A 14161-nucleotide genomic window follows, 5' to 3' on the forward strand; every position below is an offset into this window, starting at 1 on the left:
GAGGGAGGCTTTGTTCCCGGCTCTACAATGAACAGTGGCCTCCTTTTACTCCTTGGAGGAGGTGGTGCCTTGGGATATCGTGAGCAGGCTGGTCCCAGAGTCATGCATGGAACAATTGGTGATGATATTTTGTCCAATAAATGCCTTCACAAGTGTCCCCAGCAGGGATGCAGCCAGTTTGGCCTAGGAGCAACTATGGGCATGGCTTCCTGGAGCAGATGGGCACTAGCTGTGTGGAAAAGAAGGAGAAGAGTTTGGTGGAGATTAAGTCCTGCAGGGCTTTCCCTGGCCATGAGGGAAAGCTGGGTTCACTTGTGGAGCTCAGGCCATCTTGGAAGGCAGAGAGGGATGTGTGTGTGTGTGGAGGGAGGCCAGCCTGGATGGTTAGGCTGGCAGGGACAGATTCTCCAGTGCCTTGAATGCTACAGTAAAGAATTTGGGCTCTTCTTCAGTGGGGAAGATGGGACTTGGCAGAGTGGCCTGGGCAGGACCACATAGGGGCTGTGCCTGTCCTGGCCCCGCTAGCCCCTCACTGCTAAACTCTGTCAATGCTCTGTGAATAATTGTGGAATCAATGAGTGGACAAGTAACAGGATGGAAGATGGTGCTGGAGAGTGAGGGTGCCAGCTGCAGTGGGGGGAGGGTGAATGGGAGCAAGGTGCAGGTCCCTATATTTCTCCTCCTATTCCCAGAGATGCCTGTGGATGCCAGCTTAGAAGACGGGGGGATGCTGGGGATGCAGGTGGGACTAGCTGCACATGTTGGTATTCCCTGTGGCAAAGCCAGGTGGAAGGCCATCAGGTCATGATCCCAATCTGATGGAGTCTTGACCTGCCCCCTGGACAGCCTCATCTGGCTTCTCCCTGACCCACTTCTCCACCCCAGCTCCCTCCATGCTTGCAGCCCTCTTGGAACCATCTCCCTCACAGTGGCCAAATGAAAATGTTTGTTGAAAACAACATGTGCATAATTAAAGCTTAATGAGCGCTTGTCTGTTTGGAATGTGCAATTAGATTTATAATCGGGGATGGGAGCGAGCTCCAAATGGCGTTAAGTGGAGCTGAGAGAGAGGATAATTTTGCTGTGAATCTGCGGTAATGCAGTTGGTGTGTGAGTTACCAGTTGGCTGCACCAGGGAAGAGACTCAGGCCTGCCAGGCCACCATGCTGTGCCCACTGAGCCCAGGGCGGGGCGCAGTGGTGGGACTCACGGGGGCCTTTGAGGTATATCTGCTCTGAGTTGAAGCTGGAGCTCCCACTTGCAGACTGTGAGCCCTGGGATTGGGCCACATTTGAGAGACAGGTCCTGGTACTGAGTCCTGCTGCCCTGGCCCCCAGGATGACATGGCCAGGGAGAAACCCAGGCACACTTACTCCTAGCTGCAAGATGACCGCAGATCAGAGCCTTGGACTGGGTTTTGGCCCCCTATTTTGCTTCCTGCTGTGTGCCAACACTCAGCATATAGTAACATTGCTATATGTTGGCGAATGAACTCCTCTTTGACAGACTCTTGTCTTAAACAAGTCACTCTCCCTCTGCCTACCTCCATTTCCTCACATCCAGACAGGGAATTAGATTTGGCTATTGCTGATGTCAATTCTTACTATTCCAGGGCTCTGGGTCTGGAGCAGACAGTGGTTGAAGCAGTGTCTATGGCTGCACCAACCAATAGAAATAGTATGCAGCCTTGGCTAGGGGGTAAGCTCAGTGGTAGAGTTCTTGAGGTCCTAGGTTTGACCACCAGCACTGGGGGGAAAAACCCAAACCAAACATAATGCAAACCATGTATGTGATTTTATACTTCCTTATAGCCACATTCAAAGAAAGCAAAAACAAACAGGTGAAATTAACTTTAATACTATATTTTGGTTAACCCAGCATAGCCAAAGTATTGTTTCAATATGCAGTCAGTGTAACAATGCTGATGAAGTTCTCTGCGTTCTTGTTGTTGCTATTCTTGGTCTAAGTTTTTGGGATCCAGCATGCATTTTACACTCAGCACAGCTCAGTTTGGATGCACGGCATTTTGAGTGTTTGGTGGCCACCTAGGGCTGGTGGCCACTCTCTTGCCAGCACAGGGTTGGAAGGGACACAGTCACAGGCAGGTGGAGGATTCTGTGTCCTGTCTATGAAGTGGGGACAGTGACTGAGTGCCTCCTACCTTCCAGAATGTCCAGGTACCTGGTGGCACTCATCCATGGTCACTGTGGTAACCAGGGCTATTTTTGCACTGCTGGGCTTTGAACCCAGACCCTGTGTTTATTAGGCACTCTATCACTTGAGCCATGTCCCCAGCCTGGTTTTGCTTTTAGTTGTTTCTCAGATGGTATCTCATGTTTTCTCCCAGGGCCGACTTCAGGCCATGGTCCTCCTACCTCCACCTCTGCCTACCATGAAGTGGGATTACAGGCGTGTATCTCCACGCTCAGCCTCTTCTTTATTTTTTTTTTATTGACTAAAACAAGTGGCACCAAATTCTGTCAGCAGTGGGGATGACAAGGGTCCTGTGGTGGCCTACAACTCTGGACTTGCTCCTAAGCCACATTCTGACAGGCCATGCCTAAGGCCTTGTCTCTCCTTACAGGGAGGTAAGGTCCCAGGCCCAGAGTCATGAGGTTACCTGCTCTGGCTCAGCCCAGGTGTACCCTGGCTGTGTGACCTTGGACAGATCTCCTAACCTCTCTGGGCCTTCTGGTGTAGTGCTGAATTCCCAAGAGGGCAGAATAAAAATGCCCAGCAAAGTAGGAGTATCAACCAGGACAAAAAACATTGTTGGAGAGAAACTGAAATCTGATATTTAGGGAACAAAACATGAAAGTTGTCATTAACCCTCAGTTGGGCTTTCTACTGACTTGAATTTACCAATTTTATTTTGAATTGCATGCAGTAGGCAGAGGGCTCAGAGTCTTCCCCATGCTTAAGAGATCTGTGGGAAAGCCCCCTAGGGTCTTCATGTCAGTAGAGAGGTATTTACAGCAAGGTGTCAGCATTGTGCAGATTAAGTAGTAAAGCAGGAGCTAGCTCACGGTGGTTGAGGGCTTTCTCTGTACTGCGAGGCAATGCTCTAAACACTTTCTGTGTTTTAATTTATTTAATCCCAGTGACACTCACGCCCATTTTCCAGATGAGGACACTGAGACAGAGTAACTTATTTTCTTTTAAAAAAATCACATGAGGTAGAAACAATAACCTCAGAGTCTGGACCCTAGCGGTCGGTCAATAGCACCTGTGTTTTCGACCACTGTGCCATGGTGCTTCTGTGTATGATGACCGGCCTGGATTGGGCTTATGAGGCCTGGGTCTGCTTGAGCCTGAGGTTCACCAGACTGTGCCCATGCCTGTCCCTTCTCCATGTGTGCAGGCTTCTCTGCCCTCGCCCTCCCCAGCACTTCCCGTCCCGATGCGTATCTCCCTGTGACACTTCCACATGAAACCGCACTCTCGACAGGGCCCAGGTCACAGCTGCTGCGCTCGCGCATCTGCCTTTGGAGCCAAGCTTTATCTGTGCAGAAAGTGTTCTCAGGGCCTGTGTGGGAGCAGTGGGTGCTGCTTTGATTGTCTCTCTTTAGATCTTCGAGAGGTGCATCTCTCCGTGTCTGTGACTGGCCAGGCTCAGGGCTGTGCATCCTTCATCTTTGATCTGTTTCTTGGTGCAGGGTGAGGAACAGCAGCTTCTTCAGAACAACTGTTGCTTTGGTACCTGGGGTCGAGGCCAAGATCAGAAGGGCAGGCTGGCTTTGGGCAAGCTCCCAACCACCCTGAGCCCCATGGTGCTCATCTCTACAGTGGGGCTGGTCATGGCAGCCTTGCAATTTCTAGGGAGTTCCAGTGAGAAGGCCTGGCACAGCTCAGGACAAAAGCTGTATACAGTAGGTGCTCATTGGCCCATGCTCACAGCAGCCTTGGATCCCATGTTCCTGCTCATTTCTCTGCCACCAGCTGTCTGCCTGATGTCCAGGAGTTTCCAAGTCACTGTTCTCAGAGTGCCTCTCTTGAGAAACCTGTCTCTTCCCTGTGCTAGCATGATCCTAGACCTTGTCACTCAGTGTCAAAAAAGAGGCTGTCATTCAATGATAGTGGGAAACAAGAAGCTGCCTTCATCACTGCAGTCCACACAACTAGTCTTTCCAAATCAAGCAAGAGCTGGTCTTTGCAGGATTTGGGGACACAAGGAGTCCTGGCATAGGACGTTCAGAAGGAGGAGGTTTGGGAATGGTTGCCCTGAGCTGTGGACATGTGCCTATCAGAATAGGACTTTCAGAGGCTGATTCTAAAGCTGTCACTGGTCAGTCAGGGAGACTTTGAGCCAGTCCTGTGACCACTTGTTTGCAGCTTGTGGCCATGGCCAAGGAACATAGATTTGGAGAGTGGGTGGGAAGCTGAAGCATCATCAGCTTCTCAGGAGGACTGGGGGCTTCTAGAAGGCAGGGAGGTGTCCTGATCATTCCGTGTGCGTGGCATCTCGTACGGTATCTGACACTTGATGAGCACTCATCAAACAAGGCTAGGCAAATGGTTGCTGCCCTCTTTCCAGGGCTTTGGGATTCTTTATGCTCATGTTTGTGTGTTCTCAGGGCATTCGCTGTAAATCCCCAGTGTTTGGGAACCACTGGCTGACCTCACTTTGTTCCAGCGCATTTTAATTAGATCTTAGACCCAGTGCCAAAAATGAGAATGAGTGTGTGTGTGTGTGTGTGTGTGTGTGTGTGTGTGTGTGAGAGAGAGAGAGAGAGAGAGACTGAGAGAGACTGACTTGGGGGAATGGGGTCAAGGCAAAAGGGTTGACCTTGAACTGACACTTTACCTTTCAGACTAAGGGGAGGGAAGCCAGGATGAATAGTGTGATATAAATAATTGGGGAATGTTGAGAGAGACAGGGGGGAGGGCCTTAGGTTTTCAATAATGTAGGAGATGAGGTCACCCGCTAGCCTAAGGAGAGTTGGGGCTGGTAAGGGGAGCGTTAATTTATCATATAATAACAGTAATAGGCAAAATTTGTTAAGTACTGGTCAGGAATAGTTAATATTATTAGAGCTCATGGGGACCCAAGGTTCCTGAAACATTGAGGACACCATGGGAGCTGAAACCCTAGGCTGGTCATGGAGGCTCCAGAGTATAAGGCTCAGTGATGTGGAGTCCATGCAGAGTTTGCTCTGAGGAGTGAGATGACTGCCGATGATCACTCAGGATAGCCAGGGAGGAAAACAGAACTGTGGAGAAGCTGAGAAGAAAGCTTTTGTGGGGGACTGGATTGGGGGATTTAGGAATAGAGGAGTCCAGAGTCATCCAAAGGACTGTGTGGAGGTGACACTTTCAGTTAGGATGAGGGAGTGCTGGAAGAAGAGAAAGTCTCAACACATGCATAAGTTCAGTGTTGGTTGTGTTGAATTTGAGGTGCTCATAGGCCACATGGGGAAGGTGTCCAGGGGGTATTGTACATTGAAATTTGGAGGTAATTTGGAAAAAATGAATCTTTGAGAGTCAGTAATATGTTGCAACCCCGAGAAGCCATGACACTGTCTAGGGAAAATGTAAAAAGAGCAAAGAGGAGACAGTAGACCTACCTACCCCTTATCATCGCACTCACCCATCCAAACCATTCTAACCACTGTCTGGCATTTATCCATGCATCCCAAATACCTTCCCAACCATCCATTTGTTATTTCATCCACCATTCCTTCTCATCCCCTGCCTCTTCACACTCCTGTCTTATCCATCCGTTCACCTACTCCTCTCTCTCATCCACCATTGTGATCCACGCATCTCCGACCCGTCTGCTCATCCATCCATCCATCCATGCGTGCGTGCATCCACCTGTTCCTCCACTCTATCCATAAACCATCTCATTAATAATTGATAGATTTATATTGCTTATATATCAAAGTCATAATGTAAATATATTGGGTTAGACTATCATTAAAATTAACTTTGCCTATTTACTTTTAAAACTATAACTTTTATAACTATAGCTATTAGAAAATTGAAAATTACATGTGCAGCTCACATTTATGACTTGCATTATATTTCTGTTGAGCAATGATAATTTATACCATCCATCACCCATCTACCCATCATCCATCTCTCCATCCATCTACCCATCATTCATCCATCTATGCACTATTCAGCAATCCGCTCATCCAGCCATCCATCATCCATCATCCAGCCATCATTCATCTGTCCATGCATCCATACATCCTTGTATCATACAGCCCATCTGTTATTCCCTTCCTCCTTTTCATCCACCCACTTATCACATGTGACCCTCCCACAGATACCTAATTCATATCTGTCACGAACCAGTGACTCTGTGGGTCCAAAGAGTGAAGAAATGGAGGTTTAGAACAGCCAACGTACTTGGCCTGAGATGGGCCAAGACCTGGACTCTCTAAGACCAGGGGCTTTTCACTTTTTACCTTGGCTGCCTATTTGTCCAGGATTCCCTTAAGATTAAAAAAATCCTTTGGGACAACATGGTGTGCTTAGATTGAGGGTGGCTGTTGGACTAGGGGCCCAGGAGCCTCTGTCCCTGAGGGGACCACACAGTGTGGGTAGAGAAGAACCCTGTAGAAGCCTTCTGTGAACATGTCCCTAGTGGCTGTCGTGAAAGGGTTATCCTTACACATTCGATATTTGCAAAAATGTGGGTTCCTTCAGATTCCAAAGCTCATTTCCATGACAAAACTCTTGGGAAGAGAAGATGAAGGCCTGGCTTTTGCAGAACAATCTTCCAGCTGTAATGAGGACTGAAGATGGCAGTGGGAAAGGGAATTATAATTAGAATCTGAAACGGGGAAATTAATCGATTCCGGGCAGTGGCAAGAGGATGTTCTGACATTCCACAGCAATCCGTAGGCTCTTGTTTTCCCCTGTATTTCTTCTTTCCATTTTAAAGCATGCACAAGGTTGTGTGGTGTGCAAAAATGATTTTTGGCTGAGGGACTGATACACTGAGAAGGACGCACAAGATTTCAGCCCCGTGTGTCTTTGCTGAGTTCAGCTGTCACGCACACGCACTGTTTGTGCTCACATTTGCGTGAGTTCTGGTAGAGAGCTGCGGATGTGTGGCCGTTTATGCACATCTGACGCATCCTCCCTCCTTTCCTGCGTGTGCACCCGCCGTGGGAGTGCCCAGTCCTGCACATCTGATATGTGCATTCTTGTGCTCGTGCTCTGTGCACATTGGTTTACGTCGCTCATGGACGTGCGACATGTGTGGCTCAGTGCTCTGAACACCGAGTTGTGCATGACATGGGTCCATGTAAACATGTCCATATAAATGTGTGTGTTCCATACCTGCGTCTACCACATGCATCGCCTACCTCTGTGTTCACCTGCATAGCTTGGGTGACAGTGTAGTGTGAGTGTTTGTATCTGTTCTGTGCACACGTGGAGAGGGAGGTGGCCCTGCTGTGTCTGAGGGACGAGGAGAGTTTGTGATCCCCCTTCTTGCCCAGAAAGAGTCCTATACCTTGGTGTGGAGGAAGCTCAAGGCCTTAGTGCCAGAGGAAGCCTCAGAGCCCCAGGAGGTGGGCTGATAGCAGGTCTGTCCTCTACCTCAGGCCTCTGTTCACAGCTGCTCACCCAGCATGCTCGTGTGCAAGACACTCGGGGATCCAAACTGAGACAAACCAGGCTCTGCCTAGAGCCTCTGCCAACCAAGTCCTCCTTGAAAGCAAGCGCTAGCATGCAGCAGCCCTTTCTTAAATGTTGATTGAATAAAAGAGTGAATAAATGAGTTGTCTTGACTTGAGACCTGCTCTGGTGACCTCATGGGAATCCACTGCCTACCCAGGTGTCTGATTCCCCCTTACCCCCAATCCAGGGTCTCTTTTACTAAGCAATAGGGCCACTGCTCACCATGGGAACTCCTTTCTCTCCTGAGCCTCCAGCACACTCATCAACCAACTAATATGTGCTGGATTCCAGGCCAACTGTTGATGACAGTTAATTGTTCAATTAAGACCAAATGGCCCATTTTCCCACCTGCTATGAGCACTGGCTGCCAATGGCCCTCAGTGGAGATAGCCCACTGGATAATTGTCCCTGGCCCAATGGGGACCACCTTGCTCAGAAGGTTGTACCACTCCATGACTCCCTAAGGGCAGCCCACATCAGTGACTGATCTACATGGACACAAAAGTCCCTGCTTTGTGCTGGGACTAAGTTTGCCACCATGGGATCAGGCTGAAGTGAGTCTGTAGCTGAGACGTCCTTGCCTGGCTCTAACCACTGCCCTGCCCTGCCCTTTCCCCCCTCCTACTCTTGCAGGTTATTCCTAAAGAATAACACATGCATTTGAACCTTTGCCTCAGGCTCTGCTTCTGGGGAACCTTGTCTAAGATACCTGTCTCAAAGGACAGGAACTACCTGGAATGGAGTTCATGTTGAGTTCAGTGCTCTAAATTGCAATATCCTACAAAGGGGGCTATTGTCATTATCCATTCTGGCAGATGAGGAACCTTGAAAGTTTAGACCCCAGCTCAAGATCACACACCAGGGTGAGGAGGGAGCAGAGGCTCAAGGGCCTACATTTCTTCCACTGCACCTGCCCCATTGTGAGAATTCTTCCTGAATCCAGACATGGTGGCCTCTCAAACACAAGATTGTTGTTCCTCTGTGTGGTTTCTACTCCAGTGTCCATTGTCTATGGCCACAGGTGGCCTTAGGGGCTGGAATAGGTACAGGAGGTTTACCCTCACCTCCTGTACGTAGGATTCCAGTCTTAGGGATTTTCTGGTTGCGTTGGCCATGAGGTGCTTATATACTTCCAGGGCTGGGAGGCTCAATGTGTGACAAGGAGCCTGCTGTGCTGTGGAGAAGGTGTGGAAAGGGTTTCTAGTCTTCATTGTACCTGTGATTAATGGTGCTAACCTGGAGCCCTGGGGATCCTCAGAATGGGGCAGTTCCTTCCACCCTGCTGAAATGGGACCTCGGGCATCATGGGCTCCAGCTTTTGCTCAGCCCCCTCGCCTCACACAGTCCCCTGGCCTCCCTGGCTGCTTCTCCTATGCCTCCCCAAGAGCATTTTAATCAGTGCTGCTTCTCTCTCTCTGTTCCAGTTTGATGGTGACAGTGCCTACGTGGGGATGAGTGACGGAAACCCAGAGCTCCTGTCAACCAGCCAGGTGGGTGCCCCTCCTCCCTGAGCGGGGGTCGAAGCCTTGGACTGACTGGAGCTGAGCTGCTCCTGGGGTGGAGGCAGTTGGGCTGCAGAACTGGGGGGCACAGCCTGCTACTGTCCTCTCTAAAGTGTTCGAGAATATCAGTTGAGTCCTTAAAAGGGACAATCAATCTGGAATAGAGTGCTTTCTGGAAATCAACTCTCTGGCTACTGGTGGCTTAAAATGAGCCTCATCAGGAGCTCCATGACACTTGAAATGAATCGCTCACATCCTCTGTGCTCAGGGCAAGTTTTAGTAGCAGTAAGTCAGGGTGTTTGGTGCTCCATGGTGCTGCCTGCTTCCTGCACAGCATCCATGGGGACATGCTTTGGTGTGTGTGTGTGTGTGAAGATACAGTGTTCTCTTGCCTGCCTGGTGTCAGAGGCCACTGGGAAGCTGTGGACATGGCATAGAGGGAAGAGAGCAGAGGCTTTCTGAAAGGTTTTCTCTAGTGGTCAAAGGGGCGAAGTATTCCTTGGGAAGGGCTGTCCCAACCCAGCCCAGCCCTCTGAGGGTCACAGATGCCAAATGGAACAAGATTTTCCACAGAGCTAAAAGTTAACATTTCTCTCAGCAGGGAGCATCCTTAGTACAGACTGGGACACTGGAGAGGGCCCTCACTGCAAGTTGGGAGGGTCCCCAATCAGGCTGGGACACTAGGCAGGGTCCCACTGGAGGCTGGAATGCCGGGTCATCTCTGTATCTATGTGATAACTTTGTTGCTGTCTGAATTCCACACTCATGACCTCCATGGCGGAAGGGCGGCTCTCTCCTACTCACTACTGTGCACCCCAGTGAGGTAGAGTCTGACACTCAGAAGCCACTTAGGAAATATTTGTGATCCTTCTTTTTTCTGAACTTTGCTTTTCCTATGTGATTGGACTTCCAGATTTTTTTTTGTGCTATCATCCAGAGGGTTCTCTAACTAACACTTTATGAAGAAGACATTAGAATTCTCTGAGATTAACCAAGTCTACCCAGTGTCCTGAGCCAACCTTCCTGTGAGCAAAATTCACAAAAGCAATCCAGAAAACCCCTCCCCCTTTTTGCAGTACTAGAGATTGAACCCTGAACCTCATACATGCTAGGCAATGCTCTTGCCCCAAGAACTTTTGTTTTTGAGATAGAGTCTCACTAACTTTTGTCCATTCTGGCTTTGAACCTGAATTCCTCCTGCCTCTGTCTCCTCAACAACTGGGATTATAGGCATGAGCTACCATGCTGGTACTGACTCACAGTGTGTTAGCTTTGCTGCATAATGAACACTTTGAATGTAGTGGATTGAAAAAATATTTATCTAGTTCATGCATCCTTTGGTAGCAGTTTGGCTGGGTTCAGCTTGGGGGCGGTGCTCTTCGAATCACTTGAATGACAGCAGTAAGCTCCAGGGTAGCCTGTGCTGGCTGGGATAGGGTTCGCTGCTGCTTCACAGGGGCTCTTCTTCTCTGGAAGCTGTACACAGGAGGGGGATGGGTTCCCGGAGCAAGGGTGGACATGCAAGATCTCTGGAGGTCTACACTTGGGCATAGCACATCATTACTTCCAGCTCTTTTTTACTGGTCAAAGCCAGTCACGGGACCAGTCTAGACTCAAGGAGTGGAGAAATGGACACAGGAGGAGCTGCAAAGTATTGTGGTCCTTTTACAAACCACCCCATGTGGGAAACAGGGGATGTGATGCATGCTGATTTTGCTGAAAAATAATTCAGACTCTTTTGGAGCAGTCCTGCTGGCCTCCCATCTTTCACGGCAAGAGTTCTGTATGTTTCCTTCTAGCATTTTCTCCGGAGTGCCCACTCACAGGCACATGAACACCCTCTCGCCATGTGTTGCCTCATCAACTGCGGGAATTGTATTGTCCGAGTTACTTAAGGACTGAAAGACATGTGGGCAAAATGAAGGTCTCGTAGCCAACAGAGGATCCCAAGACTAAACACTCCAAATGTCATAGGATATACTGAATAAATACAGTTTATGAGTGTAGTCAAATAGCAGGTTTGCCTACCTGGTGAGCAAATGTATCTCGGGCACCTAAAATGTGCAAGCTTCTGGATATGAGTGGGAAGGCATTTTTGGAAAGCATTTGCTTCCAGGACATCCAATTTTATCACATGACAAACCTGCTCTTTAATTCAGTACTTCTCCTGAGATGCCATCTTCTTTACTTAGAAACTGCAACTTAGACTGAGGCTCCCGTGGGTATGCATTAGCCAACTGTGTCCTTTTTAAAACTGTGTTTCAAACCAGCTCTTAAGGGCTCTAAGTTGCTTTTGCATCTGCACGCTCTACTGTTTGGTGTTTTCAAGTCTTCACAAAATTTCTGCGTAGCTGCCTCAGCTTTCATAAATTATTACTCCTGAACCCATACTTGTGTTTCTTTGGTACCAGACTTGCCTGGGAGGGCTGAGAATGGCAGGGTTGCAGCCTCTGGGGCTGGAGGGCCAGAATGGATCAGCTCTGCCCTGCCGACACCAGACTCTGTCCAGGAGCTATGGGGATTGGTATTTCCTTCTTCCTGGGAAGAGATGAAGAGGAAATGAAGTAGGTTCTGGCCTCCACAGACCTGGGTTCATCTTCTAGCTCTTTCATGCCCTTGCATGGGCCAGATGCCCTAATGCAAGCAGTGTCAGCTTCCTACCTAGTGGAAACAGTGATGCTTGCTTTCTAGGGTCCTGGGGGACATAAATGAGGTGAGACTGTGGGCTCTGGTGGCACACTAGATTCTCTTTGACCAACCAATGCCCCCATGTCCAGCTTCTATGAGTGTGCACCACCTACTTCTCTGGAACATTGCCCTCTGCCAGTGGGAACCATGTACAGAAGGAGGGTGGGGAGTGGTCTGAAAGCCAACCTCATTTTCTCAAAGGTGTAACTCCCCATGGAGCTCCAGAAGACTGCATCCTTGCTCAGCCCTACCCTGCCCTTCCTCTCCCTCCTCTGCCATGACCCTCCTGCACTGGGTCCTCTTCATAGGAATCCCCGCCTCAGGCTCCACTTCGAGGGAATCTAAACTAAGAGCATATGCAAAGCACCAGAGTTCAGAAAAACTAGCTGTGGCTCATTCTCGTTGTGTTTATTACCATAAGTAATGCTTTGGTCACACAAGACAAGTCTCTGGTCACTCCTGTGTCTTTATAGACCCTGTTTCTTCTGATGGGAACTCCCTACTTATTTCCCCCCAACAAATGTCCGTGTTCCTTTGGGGCCACTGCAAATGTCACTCCTCATGACACTGTCCTGACTGTGGTGAGTTTTCCACTCTTTTGACTCTAAATCCGACTTCTGCTATAAATCTTTTTCCTAAGAATTATTAAGAACTTGTGTGCATGTGTGAGAATGGAACTGGAACAGACAGAATCAGGACCAAGTGGCTGAGATTAAATGACAAGATCAGATTTGCAGTTTTAGAAGCTCCAATAGTATGAGTGGATTTAGGGAGACCAAGTGGGAGGATGTGGTAAGAGACCTAGTGAAGGATCACCTTGTCCTAGATGCAGTAGAGGCAGAGGAGATGGAGAGCGATAAAGTTGGAGGGTGTCTCAGAAAGTCAAGTTGGTAGGAAGTGAGGTTGATGGACCTAGAGGAGGAGAGAAATGGGGGGTACTGATGACTCCCAGGCTCCTAGCATGAGCCAGTTTTCCAGCAGGATAGTACCATCTTCTGAGGTGGGGAAAGTCTGGAGAGGTGCAGATTTGATGAAGTCAAACTTGGACATGTGACATTTGAGGTGCTCATTTAAGTGGGGATGTCCACGTGGGTAGATGGCCGTCCAAGACTGGAGCTCATGGGAGAGGTAAATTGAAAATCCTCAGCCCATGGTGTCAGAACCCTGGGGGTGGATGACAATTATGGAGACAAAGGAAAGAGTGGGAAGAGCAGAGGATCCATGACCTTAAATGCTGAGTACCAGTGTCTGAATGCAAAGTGAAGAGGAGGAGCACTGTAGTTGGAGACGGAGTGGTTTGGCAAGTAAGAGAGCATGGAGCCTTAGAAACCAAGGGCAAAGAAACTTAAGAAGGGAAGAGGGTCTAGGGAAAATCTGGATTTGCAGCTCCTTCCCTATCAAAAGATAATTTTTAAATAAATCAGATTTAAATGTACTCAAAGAAACCATAAAGGCACCAGCAAAACAGCCTTTAATAGACTACAATTTAGAGCAGAGAAGACATTTCTATGGCTCAAAGCCTTAGAAGAAAAGCCTTTAAAATTGGACCATAAACTAACAAAAACCAACTTTTTAATGACCAAAACAGCATATGTATAGTAAAAAGAAAAAAGGAAAATTAGAATAAAAAGAATATGTTCAATTTACAACACAGTTAAAGGGGTAACTTTCTTACTACATAGTTACCAGAAATCAACTCAGTGCCCTGGTAGAGAAAAGGGAAGGAGATGTGAGCCAATAGTTGCAGAAAAGGAAATACAGATGGATTTTAAGTATATGAATAGATGCTAAGAATAGTTCCTAAGAGAAACAAATTAAAACTGCCATTTTTCACCTGTCAGATTGACAAAAACCCAAGTTTGATAAGACATTCTGTCAGAGTACTTATGGAAAAACAGATTTGTACATTGTTATTGGAGAATAAATTGGTGTGATCCTGAAGGAGGGTGGACTGTCACCATTTATCAAAATTGTAAATGCCTTGAACTTTAACCCAGGAATTCTCCTTTAGGAACTATATCCCTGGATGCATGTGTACACATGAAAAATGACATGGTGAAGATTATTCGCTGTGTTATCATTTGTAATGACATGAAACTGGAAACAACCTAAATATCCAACAGCAGGGGACTAGTTAAATAATTTTGTGCTATGTGGCTCTAAGGAAAGAATGAGGAAACTGAAATGATATGGAAGTTCTTGAGATACATTACTTGCAGAAAAAAGCAAGGTCTAAAACAGTAAGTTCAGTATGTTACTGTTTATGAGAAAAAGAAGATAAAAAAATGTATGTTTTTGTGCTCGCATTTGATTAAAGTAATGCTAATGGTGGCTTT

General features: G+C 48.0%; 1 protein-coding gene across 6 annotated transcripts in view; it reads left to right on the forward strand.

The window, feature by feature from the left end:
- Positions 1-14161, forward strand: part of Tox2 (TOX high mobility group box family member 2) — a 120412-nt gene that overhangs the window by 39894 nt on the left and 66357 nt on the right. For all 6 annotated transcript variants that reach the window (XM_020173137.2, XM_074074813.1, XM_074074815.1 and 3 more), the window contains exon 2: positions 9060-9125. In XM_020173137.2, the coding sequence (XP_020028726.1) occupies positions 9060-9125 (66 nt within the window). The remainder of the gene's footprint in view (positions 1-9059; positions 9126-14161) is intronic.

This window comes from Castor canadensis, chromosome 5 (genome assembly GCF_047511655.1).
Source record: "Castor canadensis chromosome 5, mCasCan1.hap1v2, whole genome shotgun sequence".
In the NCBI taxonomy this organism is placed as follows: domain Eukaryota; kingdom Metazoa; phylum Chordata; class Mammalia; order Rodentia; family Castoridae; genus Castor; species Castor canadensis.